General features: G+C 34.9%; 1 protein-coding gene across 1 annotated transcript; it reads right to left on the reverse strand.

Moving 5' to 3' along the window:
• Positions 1 to 813: 813 nt before the first annotated feature.
• Positions 814 to 12,258, reverse strand: LOC141614060 (uncharacterized). Its single transcript, XM_074432814.1, has 13 exons — positions 12,103 to 12,258; positions 11,838 to 12,017; positions 11,480 to 11,628; positions 11,203 to 11,297; positions 7,296 to 7,388; positions 6,908 to 7,165; positions 6,624 to 6,824; positions 6,213 to 6,512; positions 5,325 to 5,978; positions 3,840 to 4,948; positions 2,801 to 3,553; positions 1,961 to 2,692; positions 814 to 825 (listed from the first exon to the last, which is right to left on the reverse strand). Exons 1-13 carry the CDS (start codon positions 12,256 to 12,258, stop codon positions 814 to 816), a joined length of 4,692 nt encoding a protein of 1,563 aa, XP_074288915.1.
• Between the last annotated feature and the right edge of the window lie 10,053 nt (positions 12,259 to 22,311).

Below are 22,311 nucleotides of genomic sequence, written 5' to 3' on the forward strand. Positions count from 1 at the left end.
ATCTATTTATCTATCTATCCCGCTAGTCTTGGTATAGACGGATATCCGTCTATAGCTAAAGATGGGTCTAATAGGTTGAAAGTGGTGACATTTTTGGCCCACACCACTTGTTGTTTGTCCTATTAGGAATGTGGTATTGTATTTGGTCCGTCTTAAGTTATAGACGGATATATGCCGTCTATAATGAGATTTTGTGCTATCTATATCTATATAGTATATATTAATCTTCTAACTTAACCACTGACATGACATTGTATATCGTATCGCAAGCATAAATGATGTGGCGGCATCCCATCAACTTTACAATTTTAAAAAAAAATACTACGTAATAGCGTAATTAAAACACAAATAGAAGTTATATAGAAGTAAATAACTGATGATTATGCTCTTCAAAAAATAACTGATGATTATGGACGCAATCAATGTTATACTATCAGACCATTTAAAAATGGCAACAATGCTATTCTCCTATATACTAAAAGATTAAGACATTTCTAATTTTTCCCGCTTACATTTCCCGCCCAAGTGAATTATACTAGATAATATTTATCTCCTATTTAATTTGTATTCACTATCTATATTTACTAATAAAATCTCCTTTATTATTTACTACTAAGAGAATAATATTTCTCTTATTTCCCTCCAAATGCATCTATCTAATTCAAGAAACAAGTAAAATATTCCTTCTTTAAACTAAAGTATCTTTTATATTAACCTATTTAGTATAGATTAAAATTATATACTCTTTTTTTATTAAACTATTTACTTTGCTAATTGTTATAATTTTTTCATCAAAATAAATTAAATTTGATGTTAAACTATAAACTGCACATTGTAAATTCTTCATTAAATGTTATAATTTTAATTTTAGAGAATAATTCGACACATACCTACCATTAAATTTGTGATAATAGAAATTCATTAAAACAATTGGAGAATTATTTAAATAAAGAAATCATTAATTTCATGGTAAAAAAAACAATATATTTATTTCATAAGAATACATATTTCATAACGTTACTCGATTCTCTTTAATTAGTTTTCCATTATAAATAACACCCTAAAAAATAAATACTCTATATATACCGCGCATAGCGCGGGATCTATGCTAGTATATATAAATCTCCCTAAATACTCTCCCTAAATTATTCTCATACTAGTTTGAAAGCTCGTACTTCGTACGGGTTAATGACTTTGATTATTTTAAAATCAAGTGATAAAACATTATTGATAAGGTGTTACAATTATTATAAAGACATGTGTGAAATTAAAGCGTCAACTCGTGCCACATTCAACAAATCAATATATATATTTTGTTTGAACCATATATCTACCCTTCAAATAATAATGGTTTATTTACACATTGTCATGCTACTTGGTAGTCCTCTTTATGCGTGATATATACATATATGTACATAAATTATATATGTGCATATACGTGTTTCTTAGGTATCACGCTCTAGGTTGAAAGCTCGTGCGTTGCAACGGGATAATTAACTTAGTTATAACTAGTTTTAAACCCGTGCAAAATTGCACAGGTATGTATTTGGGCCAGAATGAATGTTTTTTTATGTATATTTGTTTTTGCATTTCTATTGTACCTATCTAATTGGTCTAAATCAACGATGTACATAATTAATGTTTAAATTTGTTACAAACATGTGTTCACATGCACTGGTTTATAAGGAAATAACGTAATCTACTCTTCTAAATAAAAATTGCATACATAAAAAACTTTACATTCGGATAAAAGAAATATAATCTAATAATCAACTTTAACATATGCAAGTTATTCTAAAAATTGAAAAATTTCATGATACACTACATTAGTAGTCGTAGTAGAAGTACGCATATCTGAGTCACAAATTAAAATTTTCAAGCCTTCTTTTCGGGTGACCCTGGAAAGTGCGACATAAAGCTGGCCATGACTAAACACTGGTCTTGGAAGATAGATGCTGACCTGAGATAAAGACTGCTCTTGACTCTTATTTATCGTCATTGCAAAACAAACAGCGATGGGGAATTGTCTTCTCAAACGCACGGAAATCTCATCGGTGTCCGATGGAGTAAGTGTTAGTCGAGCAATATGCACTCTATCACCTTTATGACTACCAGTTAAGACAGAACATCTTATCACGCGTGCCCCCAGATCAGTCACAATTAGTCTCGTGCCGTTACACAACCCACGTGATTGATCAATGTTTCGCAGAAGCATCACCATAGCACCGACCTTCAACTTCAATTGGTGATTCGGGAGTCCGACACATTTAATACTGTTGAGGAATTCAGTAGAGTGAATGTCACCATCACCTATACCTCTGTCATCACTACACACCTCATCGGAGCTTAAATAAATTCTCTCATCCTTTTTAATAAGCGACAAAACATATTCATTTACTGATTCAACAATCTCGTGAGTAGGGGCCAGGATTGCCCTTTGTTGGAGATATTCCGGATTCCACAATTGTGCTAGCAGATCCGGATAAGTGACATCTACTAATGTCTTAATAGGATTCGTCACATCCTGAATTAGTAAGTCGGCTGGTAATTCTAGATCAACTTCTCCATCATTTTCACCGCCTGCTATACCATCTCCAATCTCCAAGAGCCATTCGGAGAATTTTCGTAACTCCTCAACATTGTCACTTGAACTACCAACTTGCAATCGCATATTTTTGGTCAATCTAAGTACCTATACGTGGTATACGTTTTATATAATTTAAATACATTACGACAATAATAATTTAAGTAAGACTCACATAAAACGGTAATATTGATATTTAAAGAAAGAAATATATACCTTGCAGAAAGACCATAAATACGATAAACACAGGGATGCAACCACAACATCTGCTCTACTTCCTTTTGAAACAACCGGTAATGTCTGTCTAAAATCACCCCCGAATACCACAACTTTCCCACCAAACGGCAGTTCAACATTTCCCACGTCCAAAACACGCATTACATCTTTTAAACTTTTATCAAGGGCCTCAAAGCAATGCCTATGAGTCATCGGTGCTTCATCCCATATTATGAGTTTAGCACGTATCAAAAGTTCAGCTAAATCACTGCCGGGCTTAATTCGGGAGCATATGGAATCCTCCGTTACATTAATGGAAATTCCAAACCTGGAATGAGCTGTTACACCACCTGGTATCAAAGTTGCTGCAATTCCACTTGACGCAACAACCACAACAATATCGCCCTTACTCCTGAAACAGGCACACAAAGATCTCCAAAGGAAAGTTTTTCCAGTTCCACCATATCCATAAACGAAGAACACCCCTCCTTTGTTATTTAAAGCAGCTTCCATAACTTCATTAAACACCAACCTCTGCTCGTCAGTCATTGAAGATAACTGAATCTCATGTTCTTCACTCAAGGACTGTTTATCGTACGACAACGCATCCATGACTAAACTATTTCGATGATGTGTCATTGCAGACATGTTTGGGAACGGCATTTCCTCAAATCGACGAAGTGAACTACCATTTATTTGAAGAGAATTATCAATATCAATAAGTGCATAATTTTGCAACTCTTCATCGGTAAGCTGTAAATTTGTGGTTAAAAAAGTTGCAATATTATCTATGTGATTTTATATACTGCAGCAATAAATTAATAGAATAAATGAAGGTAAGAATGCGAAATATGAAGAATTGTTTTAAATTTGTTCTAATTAAAATAGCGGTAAATGATTACTATTAAATGAAGACACACCTTGATTGTTAAGAACAGTGCGTTGCCTATGAAGGATGTCGTCCGATAGCAGTTGCCAAGTTTCGTCCCAGACTCTGCTCGGCATAGACAAAGTGCCACAAAATAATAACGTCGCGAACAAATTTCTCAAGTAGAAGCCGGACTTCAATCACCGCTTCGTTGATAGCTGCAATATACTCTCGATCATCACCAATTAATCCCAATGCATAACATGCTTCTCTAAATGTCGGATGAACAAAATGATTCACCGTCCTAATATCATCAAAACATTTTGGTCCCTTAACGTGATTCAACATTACTCTCATGAAATACAACTCACCACATTGCGGGGGAACGTGAACCAACCTACCAATTGTAAATCCTTTTTTCCTAAGGCTCCATTGACGAAGTTTCTTTTTCCAAACAAATTTGGTTGGAAATTCACAGTACAATAATTCTTTAGCAACCTGCATCTCTTCTACTGTCGAATTATTACAGCCCATCCAATTAAGAAATTGTGACACCCCGAGCGAAGTATTTTCTACGACCTCATCAACCCAATCATCATCGTGGAAGACAATAGGTTGCTCGTCTGGAAGATGGTACTGTAGCCTTTCAACAGCAGGAGTTCTGTAGTGGATATCAAACCCAAAAATTCTCCAAGTGGCTTCACATGCAGAGAGATATCGACAATCGTAAAACCTCTTAATCTCATCAAATCGACCAGGGTCCTCCTCATTATGTCGTGTGTAAGACGACTGCATGGTAACTCGATCAGAGCCCTTGTTAATATACTTAAATAGGTACTTTATGGATGTAGATTGATTACACCATTCGACATTGATATGAGCCCGATATTTCAACAACAACTGAGAGTTATATGGAATGACAAAATCATTTTCCAGGGGCACATCATCTTTAATCACCGTAACTCCTTTTTTGCTTCTCTTGTTTATAGGGTACCCATCACCGTCAACCGTTGTTCTCTCGGTGCACGGCTTTGGGTAATATTTTGAGCACTTGTCTCCGACCATACACGGTGATGAGGGCTTTGCTTTACCACACGGTCCATGAAGCATATACTCGCAAACAACACTATGTAAGACGGGATCTGTAGTCGGATCAGGAATCTCCGCTGAAATGATTTTGTCGACATCTGCGGCTGTAGGGAATTTATCCTCCCGATGTAGGAACAATACTATATGGGCATGAGGGAGTCCACGTTTTTGAAATTCAATAGTATAGACGACTGCAAAAAAAACGTTCATAAATGTCATTAGATTTTTGTACAATAATGCTATGTCAGAAACGATATATTAAGTTAAAAGATTAGCAATTGGTAGTACCTCCTCGCGCTCTTCCAAAAATATGTCGATCCTTTAAGTCCCTAATCAACTCATCGAGCTTCATTTTAAAGACGCGACAGACAATATATGGACGGTCCTCGGGTCACAAGCCTCTTTTAGAAACAAATCGTACTATTTCCGGCCACTTTGGATTACAGGTGAAAGTGATGAATAAATCTGGATAACCAAACCACTTACAAATAGTCATGGTATCAAGGAAATTTGCTTTTTTTCACTTGTCACCTCCGGGGAAAGAAGAAGGCACGATAAACCGAGTACCCGCCGAAGATGGCTCAACATCTCCTCTTCCAACAGCATTTGAGAGGTTCTTATAATTATCAACTCTAAGTCGATCTTGGTTAAAACGAATGAAATTCAGCCTATACGATTCGACCAGCATATAACAATCAACTAAAAATTGGTGTAATGCCTTACCAGATAATAAGATCATTGGAAATTCAATATCTGGTGGTCTCTCTATAAGATGATAAGCAAACCACTCCCTACAAGTTGTTTCTTCACGTGGTTGGTCACTCGTGCTAACACCAATAGAAGAAGCACTATGTAGGATACCTGGCCTATACCTATCTTCTCCGAATGGAATTAACAAAGGATATTGTAAGGGGGTGTATAAAGGGTGCAACTCAGATATCCGCTGTAAACCACCGCATGACCTTCTGACAATAATATCTCGCTTCTCCATATGTGGACCAATATCACCCTCAATTAAAGCCGCTACCTCTGAAACTGTTGGAAGATTGTAAGTTCTTCCATCACTTAATCTCCTTGAAATAAGTTTGATACTCACTTCACTGTCTGTATTTACAGACAGTCTATCTCTAACCTTCCTAAATGTCTTTGCAATTGTATTGTGAGAGTCAATCATATTTTCCAACAATCGTATTAACTCGTCATTGAACCTTGATGGATCCCCTGGACTACAATTAAAAATAAAATTATTGCCTACGAAAAAAAATATTATATAAAAAAAATTTATTACGGAAAGAAAATATATTTACTTAATGACATTTTTTCGATTTTGAACTTCCTCTTCCGTGTCATATATGTAAAGTTGACTGAACTTTGGCCTTGCATCTCCGGTCGGTACCAAAGTCCCTATCCGATGGCAATTTTGACCTCCCATCCTAAAGGTGTACGGTCCTTTACCTTGATTGATGGAATGATCGATTTTACCGCCCATAGAAGTGAATGAGAACATCGAGTTATAAGCTCTAATGTTTTCTCTATAATGACTGCTAAATCGATGCTGACCGGTCAACAACGACTTTATAAGTTCAGGCGGCTGCTGTAGAAATGTGAGTTCAACTTTTCCATCAGAACAACAAAGTGAGAACTTAGGACGTCTTGTACCACGTCTTTTATCTTTTCTCTCCTCAAACCACATCAATGCGTGACATTTCTCGCACTCATATTCTGCATCTCCACAGTCCCAATATCCTTCCCATGCTAAACAGTTGTCAAAACAAAATTCATAAATTGAGACATAAAAATTAGACTACAATAACCAAAGCATGTTGCAATTCAAATTAAAAAATAAAAAGTCATGAATGAACTAACCATCATTATTTAACGACACAGAAGTATTTTGCTGAGTTCTCGAAGATTCGCCATGTGAATATGATGCATTAAAAACACAACTACCGGGTGATTGTTCAATTCGGTTTACAGACGGAATCACTTCACTGAAAGGTTCACCATATTCAGCACATAGATCTCTCACTAAGCGCTCAACGACATCAGTCGGATTACATATAACTTCTACACAACGTTTTTAATTAAAATTAAGACTTTCACAAACGTTAATACATGTTAAATGTAAAAAAATAAATATAGATATATACCTGTCACGTTCGAGGTTGCTGGTGTAAAATTGACCGTATTTTGAGAAACGTCACTATGAACATTACCAGCACGTTTCTTAGAGAATCGCGACTGTCTTTTTTCTCTTGTCGTTCTCGCCCGTAACTGATTAGGCGTTACAATAAGAGTGTTGGAATATGATAGAGTAGGATCATTAGAAACATTACTTGGTGGGGTTGTTATCGCTATCTGTTCACTTGTGGTGCTTCTGCTGCTTCGATGACATGGGGTATGAGAAACTGAAATTTTCACAATTGGTAATGACTTATTATAATTTTTTTAAAATAACAAATGAAACAGATTTAAAAAAAAAATTAAAAAAATTGAATATATGTATTAAAATATTAACAATTAAAAATAAAGAAATACCGTTCGTAATGTCAGATAGCGGTACTCGAGGATTTGACATTGATTGTGGCGTATTGTCCGCAATCATCAAGTTTCTTTCTGATATCTGAACACCTATATTGGTCAACCATAACGACAAAGACGAATTATGTCAAACGTTATATTTTATTGTACATTTTGAAACCGTAAACATGGACTGTATGTAAACACATCTCGAACAAAATTAAAAGCCCAAACGATATCACATATGGGCTGAGAACGACCCAATTTGGGCTCAACACCTCGAACAAAATTAAAAGCCCAAACGATATCATATGGCCTGAGAACGACCAAATTTGGGCTCACCATTTCTTTCATTCCCGTCCAGCCCAACTAACTAAAAAACCCTAATACTAACCTATTATATATACCCATCCCCCCATCAAACCCTAAAATTTCCGTCTCCCCTTCTCATTACATACCTCCGCCTTTCTCTCCCTCCTCCTCTCTCTACTTCACTCTCTGATTACATCTTGCATACTACCATCCCCCCATGAAACCCTAACTTTTATCATTAAAGATTGCTTACTACCATCTCCTCCGTCGTCCTCCCTAATTCAGATTACCAACCCTTCATCCCCGTACCTCTTCTTATCGCATTCATGGATGGTGAAGGTCGAAATCTTGTTCTTAGGAGCGTTTTTTTGAAGATGTATTAATGATAAGTTCACTTTTACTGTATTCTTTGATGTTATTTCTGCCGATTTATAAATTGATTTCAAATTATATTCGAGTTTTTTGAAATGGTTGTTTATATTCTTAGATCTATCAATTTTATGAGTTAATGCTAATTACAAAATCGACATAGAAATTTTTTTTTAAGATCAATTTCACTGCTTGCTTATTTAAAATAATTTTTTATTAGATTTATGAGTTTATTAGATACACATGCTGTTAACAATTTAAAATCATTTTTTCTTAATATTTTTTGCATTTTTTTTCGTAATATAGCAGATCTGTTAAATACGGATCTAATTAATGCAAAATGATCTCTGCGTTTTGTTTTTGTTAATTTTTATTGCGCTTAATGAAGATGTTCTATACATGCCGCTTTGATTAAATATTAATTGCTTTGCTGACATCTTTTTCTCGCATGCAGATTGACATTCATGAGGAAGGTGAAGGCTTCCAACTGTGGTTTTAGATGCGTCTATTGAAGATGATCTATTGATGGTGAGTTCCTTATTCATCTCTATTTTTATGTCTTTTTCGCCTTCTAAATTCTTGTTTTCACATGATATTCGATTTATTATAAATTGAATGTTTAGATGCATACATGTAACAATTGAAAAATTAATATTTAAGATAAATTTAATTGATTGCATTTTTCGACATTTTTTTATTAGATCTATGAGGATATTGACTTAAAAATGCTATAAACAATAAAATATCCTAATTTGTTAATATCTTTTGCGATTTTCTGCATATTGTATTAGATCTGTTAGTCGTGATTTTTTACCACTGTTATTCAAAATATTGCCTAAACATGAACAGTCGAATTTTCTGATTTTCATTTAAATAATGACTACTGTTATTATTAAACATTGAATATGAAAGATCCGTGGTTGTTGCATGGTTTTTTATTTTTATTACTTAAGAATGAAAGATCCGTGGTTATTGCATGTTTGTTAAATTGGATAATTTTAATTCATAATCATAGAACTGTGGTTTGTAGCATGATTTTCGAGTCGGAACACATAGAACTATGCATGTCAAAAAAAATCCAAGTTTATTCTCTGTTGGTGTTCAAAATTATGCTGGAAGGGTGTTTTCATCCGTCTTTTGGTGTTGTCAATGAATGAATATGATACTCGTGTTTTGATACGTCTTTTGGTGTTCTCAATGAATTAATAACATACGTTTCTCCACCTCATTGCATTTATTGACTATTCAATTTTTTTGGTTATTTCAAAAATTAAATTACCAATTTTATTAGATTATTGGATAAATAAATTGCATCATTAATTTCTGTACTATTTTATCTGTATAAAAATGTTAACAAATTATGGCTCACATGGCCCAATTATGGTCACATGGCCCAACCCAATTGACTCTGACCTAACCCAATTGTATCACCTAAACCAACACAAATATGGCTCACATGGCCCAACCCAATCCAGTCAGACCTAACACAATTCCAATAGAGTTTAACCCAATCCAACCTGTCTTCAAATTATCCCATGGGTGATTAACCTGAGTCAAGCCAACCTCACTTTACCCGGCCCATCCAAATCTGAGTTGACCCAAACCCTACAAACCAAAGTTCACCTAACCCACCAAACCCGAATGGGTTGACATTATCCAACCCAAACCGTTTACATAATCCAACCCAACCCATAATGGGTTGACCCAACCCAACTCAACCAACCCAACAGTTGACCTAACCCAACCCAACATGGGTTTACCTAACCCAACCCAACATGGGTTTACCTAACCTGACTCAACCAACCCAACAGTTGACCTAACCCAACTCAACCCAACTGTTTGACCTAACCCAACCCAACCCAACTGTTTAACCTAACCCAACCCAACCCAACTGTTTGACCTAACCCAACCCAACCCAACCCAACTTGTTGCCACCTGACCTAACCCAACTGTCGCCTTTCACACTCCGGTTTCAATTTGTTACATTTCTGAACTCATTTTGCTTGCACAGTTGTCAGTTGTATTCTAATATATACAAATCATACTAATTGTTCTACACTTGTTTGCAGAACATTTATCGACATGTGAAAACGTTAAGTACGTTTACTGATTTTGTTCTAGTAATATACCTTTCAATTTTATATTACCCTTTCTGGGATGATAATTTACTAACATTTCTTATGTTGCTTGTTGTAGAAACATTCTGAAGGTTTCAAAAATCTAAGTTAAGTGATATTTAATCATTGTTTGTTTATAAAATATCCTTTTTAAGTTATACTCACGAACTTAATACTAATGAAAATGTCTTATTAAATTGTAGGTTATGGGATTAGTCTATTTTTCCTTTGGAAGCATGCATATTGTTCATAAAAGATGGATGAAGTTAAGTAATCAATAACACATTGTAACAGATTTTTTAATTTATAGAAAAAATTAAAGAAACTTACTATTTTCATTGTTCATTCCTTGCTGCCTTCTCCTTTTTTTGGCTTGTACTTGAATTCCCCTTTTCCATGTTTAACCCAGCAATGTTTTGATGCTTCTCAAGATGATGCAAAATATGTGCAAAATTTGACAGTTTGTAGTTGCTTATCTATTTAATTGATCTTAAAAAACTGGTAAACTAAAATGTGTTTGATTGATTTGTATTCTATAAATGCATTTTCTGGCCATTGTTTGATAAATGATTTGCTTCCATTTCTCACCTGTATGCATAACTACTTTGTTTAGTTGACTCAACTATTGCCCACTAACTTATAAACTGCAAGTAGTGCATCATGGATAGTTTACCATAACTGTTTAAACCGCCAGTTAAGCTAAAAAAAAAATGGACACTGATTTTCCAGACGGTTTTGCTTACACATTCCCTGACTAAGCTACAATAACATTTTCAAAACTTGGCCATAAATTTGTGCAATTCTATACATCCGTTTTTTTTCCATGTTTTTCAATATATGTCAATTACTCGTCCAGCATTTTTTCTTTACTCGTTGGTTGGATAACGCATGTACTCTACTACTGTTGGCTGAAAAAAAACGTGTTGCTTTGGTAATTACTTCACTTATTAATGACTAATGACATGTATCGTAAATTGGAAATGAAAAGTAAAGAATTAAATTTGATAATGTTGAGAAAAGTTCATTAATTCTTCGTGAAAGTGAAATACAATAGTAGAAACGTAGAACATAAATAAGGTTCGATGATGTTGCTAGCTTATCCAATATGATGCATCTTTGTCATCTACCTGCTTCTTTAAAATTGCATCCAATCCTTGCTGTCCGTAAAGCTCCATATTTGAAGTGTAGTTGCATCCTTTTGTCCTTCAGCTTCTTCAATTGTCTGCATAATAAACTTGCTACACATCTACCTTAAATATGACAACCTAAATTGTTCTATTACAACTTGAAATAACCTTGGTCCAAAACAGTACAGAAAACAACAAAGTCCAAAAATAAAAACACAAATGTCCTTTAACAACGTGGTCCAGAAATTGCTTAATAGTTGAAATGTTTTTTTAGAACGCCATAGGCTGCTTGCTCATCTTAATTTCCTTCAGTTTTGTTGCAGATGATTTGTCGGATGCTTCAGCCATCTCCACAACACCTTTCTGTGGCGTGATCTCTTGAGAATTCAGCACAGGTTTGGACTCAACTATCTCTCTCATTTGCTCCTAACAAAAAAAATGGTTACTGAAAAAGCCATTAGTATCAAAAAAATTAGTTCCAGTTAAAATTCAATTCACCATCATTGAGTCGGATCTCGATGTGTCCCTTGTCGAAGTTGAAATAGCTTGTTCCTAAATGAAAGGACGATATTTATTAGTAAAACGAAACGAAAAATATAACGTGTGTATATATTAGTCATTAATTGATGTCATACCTTTCTTGCATTATTCATGGCATCCCACTTAGCAATTGTTCTTGGATCATCACATAAACTGATCACCCCAAATGAGTTTGATTTTTGCTCAATGTTATACAAATAAGTAACTCTTATTTTTGCCACAAATGTCCTGTCAAGTAGAGGCCTGAAATCTGGGGGAGGGACGACACTGTACATCTGAACGATATGTAAACATTAATCAGTAACATTATAACTTGGATTGATATTTTCGCAAATTGTATGTAAATGAGTTTAAAGTTACCTCATCTTCGTCAAGGATGGCTTGTGCTGTTTTCCCAAGCAAATCAACCATTACATCATCCCAAATAACGAATTCAACCAAATCTGGATCTTCATATGTAACAAAAAACTTAACTTGAAACCTTGGAATTGGTGATGGCACCCCCAAACCCTTCATTGTGCAATTATTGTTAATTTTTTCCTTGTCACAATACCACAACCCATCTTCCCCTTGCTTCACTTTTGATCTGCATTCTTTGCATGAGTAGTTTCAAGTGTTAGTAAATGTATAAATATAGAAAATAGAAGTAGAAATTACTCGGTAGCCTATCATTGTCATCTTCCGAATTCGGAGTGCGAGGCTGATAGTTAAATTGCCAGAATTTTTGCTCCAAGTACATAAATCCTCGGTGATGAACGACTTTCTATACAGATCTGAGAGGATTATTTTTTCTAAAAAAAACATATCTTAAAGTCTTTCGACTTACGTTATCGTGTTTTTATTATTTAAACAATATTTGTTATAACAATTGTGAATTATTTATTAAAAAAATGTTACTAAAATTTTTTTAATCACTTGTAAATTAAAATAAAATTTATTTATTTATTTTTTTAGAGTAAAATAAAAATAAAAATAGCTTTAAATGCTTGTTGAAGACTATATTAACTCGATTTCCTATCATTGTCACCTACCAATTTCGGTGTGCGCGGCTGATAGTTCAGATGCCGAGTTTTATATTCCGAGTACATATGCCGTCATTATTGTTTTTTGAAAAAAAAAAATTTGTACCCTGTAGTTTTAAAAAATTATGTTGTGATTTTGTGGTACAATAATATTAACAAAAATACATGTAATTCATTTTTGTAATTCATTTCCGTTGTATGTTCGATCCCGTATATAACTGTAATTCCTTCCTGAAATTATGTAATTTTATTGTGTAGTTTTGTTTTAAAAATAATGTAATTCAATCACATTTACTCGCATTTGTAATTAATTCTGCGTAAATGTTATGCATTTTCTTTACACGGAATGTATAAAATTTTATCATAATATTAATTCGAAGAAATATTTCATAAGATGATTTTATATAATTTGTTGCGAGACGGAATTTAGCGCATGTTTGAAAAGACGGATATCTGAATAATTAAATACGTTGCACACTCATGGGTCCCACCATAACCTGGACTTTTGAAAAAAAAAATGCATTAATGACGTGGCGCGCTGTACAATGAGTATTGTCTTCTGAATTTATATAGATAAGATTATAATGAAAAAATGTTATAAGGGTTTAATGTTTATATCTTATGTCTAATCATTTGTTTACATATGATTAAAATATCTCTGTTAAAGAAAAACAAAAGATAAATACGTGTGATGAATATGGTAGACTACATTTCGTTGATACTTAACATTGAATTTGTTTAGTGATAATTTGAAATCAAGTCATCATATAAATTACATATACGGAGCATTGTTTTATTGGTACGGATATTTCGCTTTTCAAATCAAAAATTTAATTAACTATATCATTATAATAAGTAAGAGATTCCATTAAAATTGACCATTTTATCGCTCTTTCTCACACCTAAAAAAATATTAAAACATGAAAAATAAATATTTAACATAACGTTACATTTAAAGTCTCTTATTTAATAAGTATACTACTGATGTATGTTCGTTATTTAAAAATTCGGCTTGAAAAATAAATAATAAATAATTTATTGCTAAACTACTAAATTTGAGTAAAAAAAGGAGATGATATAACTATATGTAATTATAAAATTGCGAAACTATCAAATTCAAAAGCATAATTTTATAAGCTTATAACTATTTATAGTTTTTATAGAAAAAATTAAATTAACTTTATATTATGTTTCATTTTAGTAATCGTTTTAAAATGTTGCAGATAAATTAAAAAACTGTTAGTCTTATAAGTTATATGCAATTATTGATCTTTAAAAATATATAATAAGTATTTTCCACCAATACAATTGTATAAATTACATAATTTTAACACGACTTTTAATATGAAATGGAGGGAGCAATAAAATGTATAAATAAATTTAAAATATTTTTTTTCTGTTGTGATTTCGACTAATGGTTAAAAATTACGATGTATTTTAGTTTCGTTTCACTCAAATGTTTAATTACCTGATTTTATTAGAACTTATAAATTTTCTATTTTAATATAAACTATCATTATTTATGACATATTAATAACCAATCATAGGTATATTTGACCCCATTTTATTTTAAATTGTGATTTGTCTTAAATAGACTTACTACATTATCGATTGTCTTAAAATAAACATATTATAATAGGACATGCTAAATCCCGCACACATTTTTACTCAATCCCGCACATTTTCTCCACCTATCCCAAGTTTAGCCCTATCATTTCTCCCCCTTAAAAAAAAAAAAAAGAACTGTAACATTTAACCACCGCATATCATCTTCTTCCCCTAACTACCTTTACCCTTCCCTTCGACCACCACTCCCCCGCCCCCTCCCAGCGCTGACAACACCTTCCCACGCCCCTCCCAACGCCAACCACCCCATATCCTCTCCCTCATCTCAGTCGATGGCCGCCCCACACCAACAGTCAGATCTGGTAGTCGTCGTGCTTGACTCCCGACGCCAACCACCGCATGTCCTCTCCCTCACCCAATTCCTCATCGACCACCCTACTGAAACGAACGACTGCCAACAATCAATTTCCTCGACAACGAAAATCAAAACCCTAATTGAAATTTTTTTAAAATAATCAATCAATCGATATAAAGACATATGTATTGATAAAATTGTTAATAAAGGTGATAAATTATTTGTGATATGTACAAAATTAAGATCTATTATAGTCGAATTATTAACAAATTATTTAGGTTTTGAGAGAGAGGGGGGAGGAAGGAGAGAACTTTTTTCAACTTTTGTGAGATGAAGGGTAGAATTGGAATAATGAGATAAAGTGTGTGAGATTCAGTAAAACGATGTGCGGGTTTAACAAATGCGTTATAATATCGTTTGTTAAGATCATTAATATGTAACCGCCTTTACAAATATTTACGTGATTAACATTAGTATGTTATTGTTGGAACTGAGGCGTATGTTACCAACCTTTTATTTATTATGGGTGAGGAACAAATAAATTTCATTATTGTGGATATAATAATTAATAAACTCTTATACGTCTCTAAAACAATATTTAAGAGACTGAAAAGATTTTAGTTTCATACCTAAGTTCCAAGGCTGACTCTTATTTATAATCATATGATCACCACCTTATGTTAGGCTCCGTTTGGCACGACACTTCAGGTAGCTTATTTGACCAAAGTAGCTTATTTGACCAAAATTTCAGTTACCTGATTTTTTTGCAAGTGTTTGGCAAGTAGCTTATTTGGTCAAATAAGGTACCTGAAATGAAATGCTACCTCAGGTAGCATTTGAGAAATCAGGTACCTGAAATGACTTATTTTCCATTTTTTACCCATTTATTCTATAATATTAAATAATTTTCATATCCTTTTACGTCATTTTACCAAATCAGCTACCTTTTCAGCTAATTTGCCACACACATTTTTATATAATCAGTTACCTTATCAACTCCTATTTTTCATCTACCTTATCAGTTACCTTTTAGAGTTTCAGTTACTTTTCAGTTTTCAGCTATATTTTCAGGTTTCAGCTACCTTTCGATGTGGAACAATTATACTATTTATACATAGTATATTCAATAAACCTACATTAATTTTCAATTTGGGACAAATAACATACTAAAAAGTAAACTATCTTTTTCGCATCTATTTCGACATCCAACCCGATTTAAGAGCAAATACTATACTATCTATTAATATTTGTACGTTTTTTTTCTAGTTTTTTTAATCATAATTAAAAATATGTGCAAATGATATGAAATTTATACTCTAATGATATCATTTTTTTTACCACGAATCTCATTATATAATTTTCATAATTTTTTTTACAATATTTTTTCTCAAATGAAATTGTAGAAGTTTTTATATCAATATTATAAAAATCACTTGAATATAATATAGGAAATATATATTATAATAATTAAAAGATTTTTCACTTTATTTTTAATATTATACTGTGAGATACAAACTCGTAAGAGCTCTCTAACACAATATTTATGAGACTCAAAAGATTTTTGGTTGATTCCTAAGTTCCAAAGATGTCTCCTATTTATAATCATAGGATCACCTTTTATGCTAATTTTTTGATGTGGGACAATTCTATTATTTACCAATGTAAGACATGTAATACTACGGTTTTCTAAGTTGGTTACTCGGCCGAATATGGCTTACTCGGCCGAGTAAGTGTGTCGTGTGTTTCTGGACAGATTACTGCCCAGGAATACTCGGTCGAGTATAGGAATACTTGGCCGAGTAGAGGATACTCGGCCGTGTATACTCTATACTCGACCGGGTATCCGGTCTGACGAGGTTTAATTCCACGGTTTGATTTAGAAAGGATTAGAGTTATATAATCGTGGATTTACAGTTCTTAATCATTTTAACAAAACCTAAGCAAACAACGTAACTCTAATCCTCTCCAAATCTCTCTCAAGTGCGTGGATCGATCGTGAGTCTAATTCATCTTTCCTTACGTCGATTGTGTCGGTAACCCTCTGATTTCATAAGTTCTATTGATTTGTCTTTTAGGGTTTTTGCCCTAGTTATGATTTGGGGAAAAGGGGGGTTTTTGGCATGTTGTAATTTGTATTATGTGATTGTTGTTAGGTGAAGACTTCGTAGATGAGCCATTCTAGCTTGCTTGTGTATCTCATTGCAGTTTGTGCTAAGGTAGGGTTTCCCTACTCGGTTTACTATTTAATTGATTTGAAATTATGTGGTAATTGTTGTACGATTGATATTATGTTTGATTGTTGTTGTTGGATTGCAGTTTGGTGTTGGTGTAGTGATGGTTGTTGGTGATGTTCGCGAGGCGTGTCCTCGGCTGAGTGGAGTCACTTGCGGCAGTGGCTTCACGCCCTAGTTTCGCCCTCTATGGAACCCGCCACATGAGGGGATGTGCACATTAATGAACAGGGTTATCGCTCGTTGATGAGCGGGGATTTGGTGGGTACGGCTGCGGCCCCCCACTGAAATGTTGCGGTCCGCCACATGAGGGGATGTGCATAATAAGTTCTATCTTATTGTAATAGGATTAAATAAGATTTATTTTAGTAATTAAAATGTTATATTACTAAAATTGATTATTGTTTATGAAACAATTAAGATAAGAATGATTAGTTAAATATAACTATAAAATATTGTGAATTATATTAACATGACCCATTTTAGATACTTGTAATTATGAATTACTAATTAATTTGTCACTTGTAATTTATTTGTCATTAAATGGTATTTAATTGGTTAAATAAGCATTTTATTACATATGAGTCATGTTGTGTGACACATGACATACCATAATACAATTGACAAATTACAAAAGATAAAATGAACTCCATAATAAGGAGCCAAAACCGATTGGTGTAGGGTATTTTAGGGTTAGTTTTTATTGTGTTTTTTAATTGTAAAGAACACCATCATAACCCTAAAAGATTAGCCTTACATGCCTATGTTTTACGCATAAGCTATAACCTTCCCATTCTGCATCAAAACACATCCTAACCCATTCTTTGAAGCATCGGTGTATACTTCAAAGTTCTCACTTCCCTCAGGTAAAGCCATGATAGGAGTTGTGGTCAAACGCTCCTTTAAGGTCTAGAACGCCGTCTCACAACTCTCATCCCACCGAAATCTGGTCTCTTTCCTCATCAAAGCTGTCATAGGCCGCGCGATCGTAGAAAAGTCTTTCACAAACCTCCTGTAGTAACCAGCTAAACCCAAGAAACTCCGAATCTCAGCAATATTCTTTGGTGATTCCCACTTGGTAACTGCCTCTATCTTGCTAGGATCCACCGACACACCCTATTTAGATACCACGTGACCCAGAAAAGCCACTTTTGAAAGGGATTCAAAAACCCTCTAATTAAACTTATTTAATTGATCATCTAAATTACTCATTGATTTAGTCATTAGATCTAGTGCATGCATAACAAAATTAACAAGGTTAGGAGAAAACGATTTTATTACATTGATAATGGACGAAATATGGGCACTAGGTTAGAACACCTTCCTAACCTAGATCGTGAGCTTAAACATATTAGGATGATCCTCCAAAAACTTCAAGTATTTATTGTGGAATACCTCCTCTTAGTTGCACCAAGACTATCCCAAACACTAGTATAAATATTAACTAGATATTGTATACTAGTGACCTTAAATTTAATCTAATATTAATCTAATTACTACCATAGTAATCTTGTGATTTTATTAGAATATTATCACAAATTTTGAACATAAAAACCAATTTTTATGAGAGAGGTGAAGACGTATGAGGAGAACTATCCTACTCATGATTTGGAACTGGGTGCAGTTGTTTTTGCTTTTAAGATTTAGAGGCAATATCTTTATGGGGTAACCTTTAAGGTGTTTTCAGATCACAAGAGTCTGAAATATATCTACAGTCAGAAGGAGCTTAACATGCGACAGAGGCGATGGATGGAGCTGATTGGGGACTATGCCATAGAGATCATCTATCACAAGGGTAAGGCTAATGTTGTTGCAGACGCTTTGAGTAGAAAGAGTGTTCATTCATTGTGTACAACTATGTCTTTGCTGAAGCTGAGGGATGAGATGTCCAAGATGGGGATCCACATGATTAGGAAAGGGGATACCATCGGGGATTTGACGATCGAGCCATATTTATATGATGATATAAAGAGAAAGCAAGAGCTTGATCCTAAGATCCAAGAATGGAAGTCAATAGTGGAGAGTGGCACGGTTTCCAGGTTTTCTATCCACACAGATGAGAGTGTTTGCTTTGATGGGAGATGGTGTGTTCCTGATGACGCAGATTTGAGGAGAGTAATCATGACTGAGGCTCATTGCACTCCTTATTCAGTTCACCCAGGAGGTGATAAGCTTTATAAGGACCTCAAGAAAACGTTTTGGTGGCCTAACATGAAGAGGGATGTGGCCGAGTTCGTAGCTAAGTGTCTGACATGCCAGAGGGTAAAGGGTGAGCAACGCATACCACAAGGTAAGATTCAGTCACTTGAGGTACCCGAGTGGAAGTGGGAGTCGATCTCTATGGAATTTATCGTGGGGTTACCAAGGACACATCAAGGTAACAATATGATTTGGGTGATCGTCGGTCGGTTAACAAAGTCAGCTCACTTCATTCCGATGAAAGATACTTGGACCAAGATACAGCTAGCTTTGGGTTATAGGAAGCATGTGGTTCGGTTACATGGTGTGCCTAAGGATATAGTGTCAGATCGAGATGCGAGGTTCATATCACGGTTTTGGCAAGAGTTGCAGGACTTGATGGGAACAACCTTAAAGATGAGTACGACTTTTCATCCTGCCACAGATGGTCAGACTGAGAGGACTATCAAGACTTTGGAGGACATGTTGAGGGCTTGTGCCATGGAGTTCGGTGGGAGTTGAGAGGATAGGCTGGACTTGATTGATTTTTCTTACAACAACAGCTATCACACCAGTATTGGGATGGCACCCTTCGAGGCTTTGTATGGCAGGAAGTGTGGGAGCCCAGTTTGTTGGGACGACAGTGCTGAGGCAGTGGTTTTAGGACCACATATGGTGCAAGACATGATTGAGCAAGTTCGTCTGATTCGTCAAAAGATGAAAGCAGCCCAGGATCGCCAAAAGAGTTATGCAGATTTGCACCGCAGGAACATCGAGTTCGCAGTGGGTGACAAAGTCCTTTTGAAAGTGTCACCTATGCGAGGAGTGATGAGGTTTGGCAAGAAAGATAAGTTGAGCCAAAAGTTTATCGGCCCGTATGAGATTTTGGATCGTGTCGGTGAAGTAGCTTATCGGCTAGCTTTACCACCAGCTTTGGATCGAGTTCACAACGTGTTTCATGTTTCACAGCTCCGGAAGTATGTGAGTGATCCATCACATATGCTTGAGGTTGAGAGCATAGAGCTTGATGAGTCTTTAACTTATGCAGAGGTTCCTAAGAAGATCTTAGACCGCAAAGTACGCAAGACAAGGAATGGTGAGACCTTCTTACTTAAGGTGCTTTGGTCTAATCATAATGTGGAAGAGGCCACATGGGAACCAGAGGAGGCTATGAGAGAGAGTTTTCCCCACCTTTTTGATCAGGTATGTTTGGTTACGGGGACGTAACCGTTGTCTTTTTAGGGGGGTAGGAGATGGTCGCATGCTTGTTTCGAGTTGGTTTAGCTATGTTTATGTCATCTTGTCAGCTGTGTTGGGTGTTTTGTTTTATGTAGTGGGAGTTGTTTGGCTATTGTTGGTCTGGTTTTGTATGTATAGTGTGAACTTCGGGGACGAAGGTCTTTTTAAGAAGGGAAGACTGTAATACTACAGTTTCCTAAGTTGGTTACTCGGCCGAGTAAGTGTGTCGTGTGTTTCTGGATAGATTAATGCCCAGGAATACTTGGCCGAGTATGGGAATACTCGACCGAGTAGAGGATACTCGGCCGAGTATACTCTATACTCGACCGAGTATACGGTCTGACGAGGTCTAATTCTACGGTTTGATTTAGAAAGGATTAGAGTTATATAATCGTGGATTTACAGTTCTTAATCATTTTAACAAAACCTAAGCAAACAACGTAACTCTAATCCTCTCCAAATCTCTCTCTCAAGTGCGTGGATCGTTCATGAGTCTAGTTCATCTTTCCTTGCGTCGATTGTGTCAGTAAGCCTCTGATTTCATAAGTTCTATTGATTTGTCTTTTAGGGTTTTTGCGCTACTTATGATTTGGGGAAAAGGGGGGGGGGGGTTGACATGTTGTAATTGGTATTATGTGATTGTTGTTAGGTGAAGACTTCGTAGAGGAGCCATTCTAGCTTGCTTGTGTATCTCATTGCAGTTTGTGCTAAGGTAGGGTTTCCCTACTCGGTTTACTGTTTAATTGATTTGAGATTATGTGGTAAGTGTTGTACGATTGATATTATGTTTGATTGTTGTTGTTGGATTGGAGTTTGGTGTTGGTGTGGTGATGCTTGTTGGTGATGTTCGCGAGGCGAGTCCTCGGCTGAGTGGAGTCACTTGCGGGAGTAGCTTCACGCCCTAGTTTCGCCCTCTGTGGAACCCGCCATAGGAGGGGATGTGCACATTAATGAACAGGGTTATCGCTCGTTGATGGGCGGGGATTTGGTGGATACGGCTGCGGTCCCCCACTGGCAGGCCTACACACTTTGGTGTGTAGTCAGTTACATGATGTGATTGGGAGTTGGAGGTGGATGATGATCAGCTGTTTATCTTATCGTACTTGTCTTATTTTGGTGATGCAGTAAACTGACCCGTTGTTGTTTTATAAAATATGTGGTGATCCATTCGGAGATGGTGAGCAGATTGTGATAGGTGATGATGATTATTATCTATGGGGACGAGATGGGGAGTCATCACTCGAGTCTAGCTTCCGCTATCATTCAGTTTCAGTTGTTGAACATTAGTAACTTTTATATTGGATTTGGTTTTTGGAACATGTAAACGTTAACGCTTTATACTTTTATAATTGTTGTTTTGGAATGGTAACTTTGATATACTAGCCTCGGGAAACCGAGATGGTGACGGTCTCTCATGCTAGGGTGGTCCTGGTAAGGCACCTTGGTATATGAGTGTGTCACAAGACATATAACATAATAAGAAGTACACCATCTTTAATATGTACAAATAATATGAAATCTATACTCTAATGATAGCATTTTTAACCGCAAAACTAATTGTACTATTTTCATTATTTTTTACTGATACTTTCTTTGTCAAATGAAATCTAAAAGTTTTTATATAAAAATTAGAAACATCACTTGAATATAATTTAGGAAATATATATTATAATAATTAAAAGATTTTTTACTTTATTTTTTATATCAAAAATTATTATTCATGATACTTTCCTAAATTGATTTTTGATGATGTGGACAACTTAGAATCGCTCGAAAAAAAGCCTCTTTTATAAATATACATAGATATAGATAGACTGGTTAGTACTTAATGGAAAGGTTTACAAAGTTGATCATCTATTTATCCTCTAATTCATATACGTTACTAATCAACAATATTTATTGACACTTTGTTTTACCTTGTTTTTAATAAAAAAATATATATTATTACAGTTATTGCATATGGGGATAATTATGACTT

This window comes from Silene latifolia, chromosome 11 (genome assembly GCF_048544455.1).
Source record: "Silene latifolia isolate original U9 population chromosome 11, ASM4854445v1, whole genome shotgun sequence".
NCBI lineage: Eukaryota > Viridiplantae > Streptophyta > Magnoliopsida > Caryophyllales > Caryophyllaceae > Silene > Silene latifolia.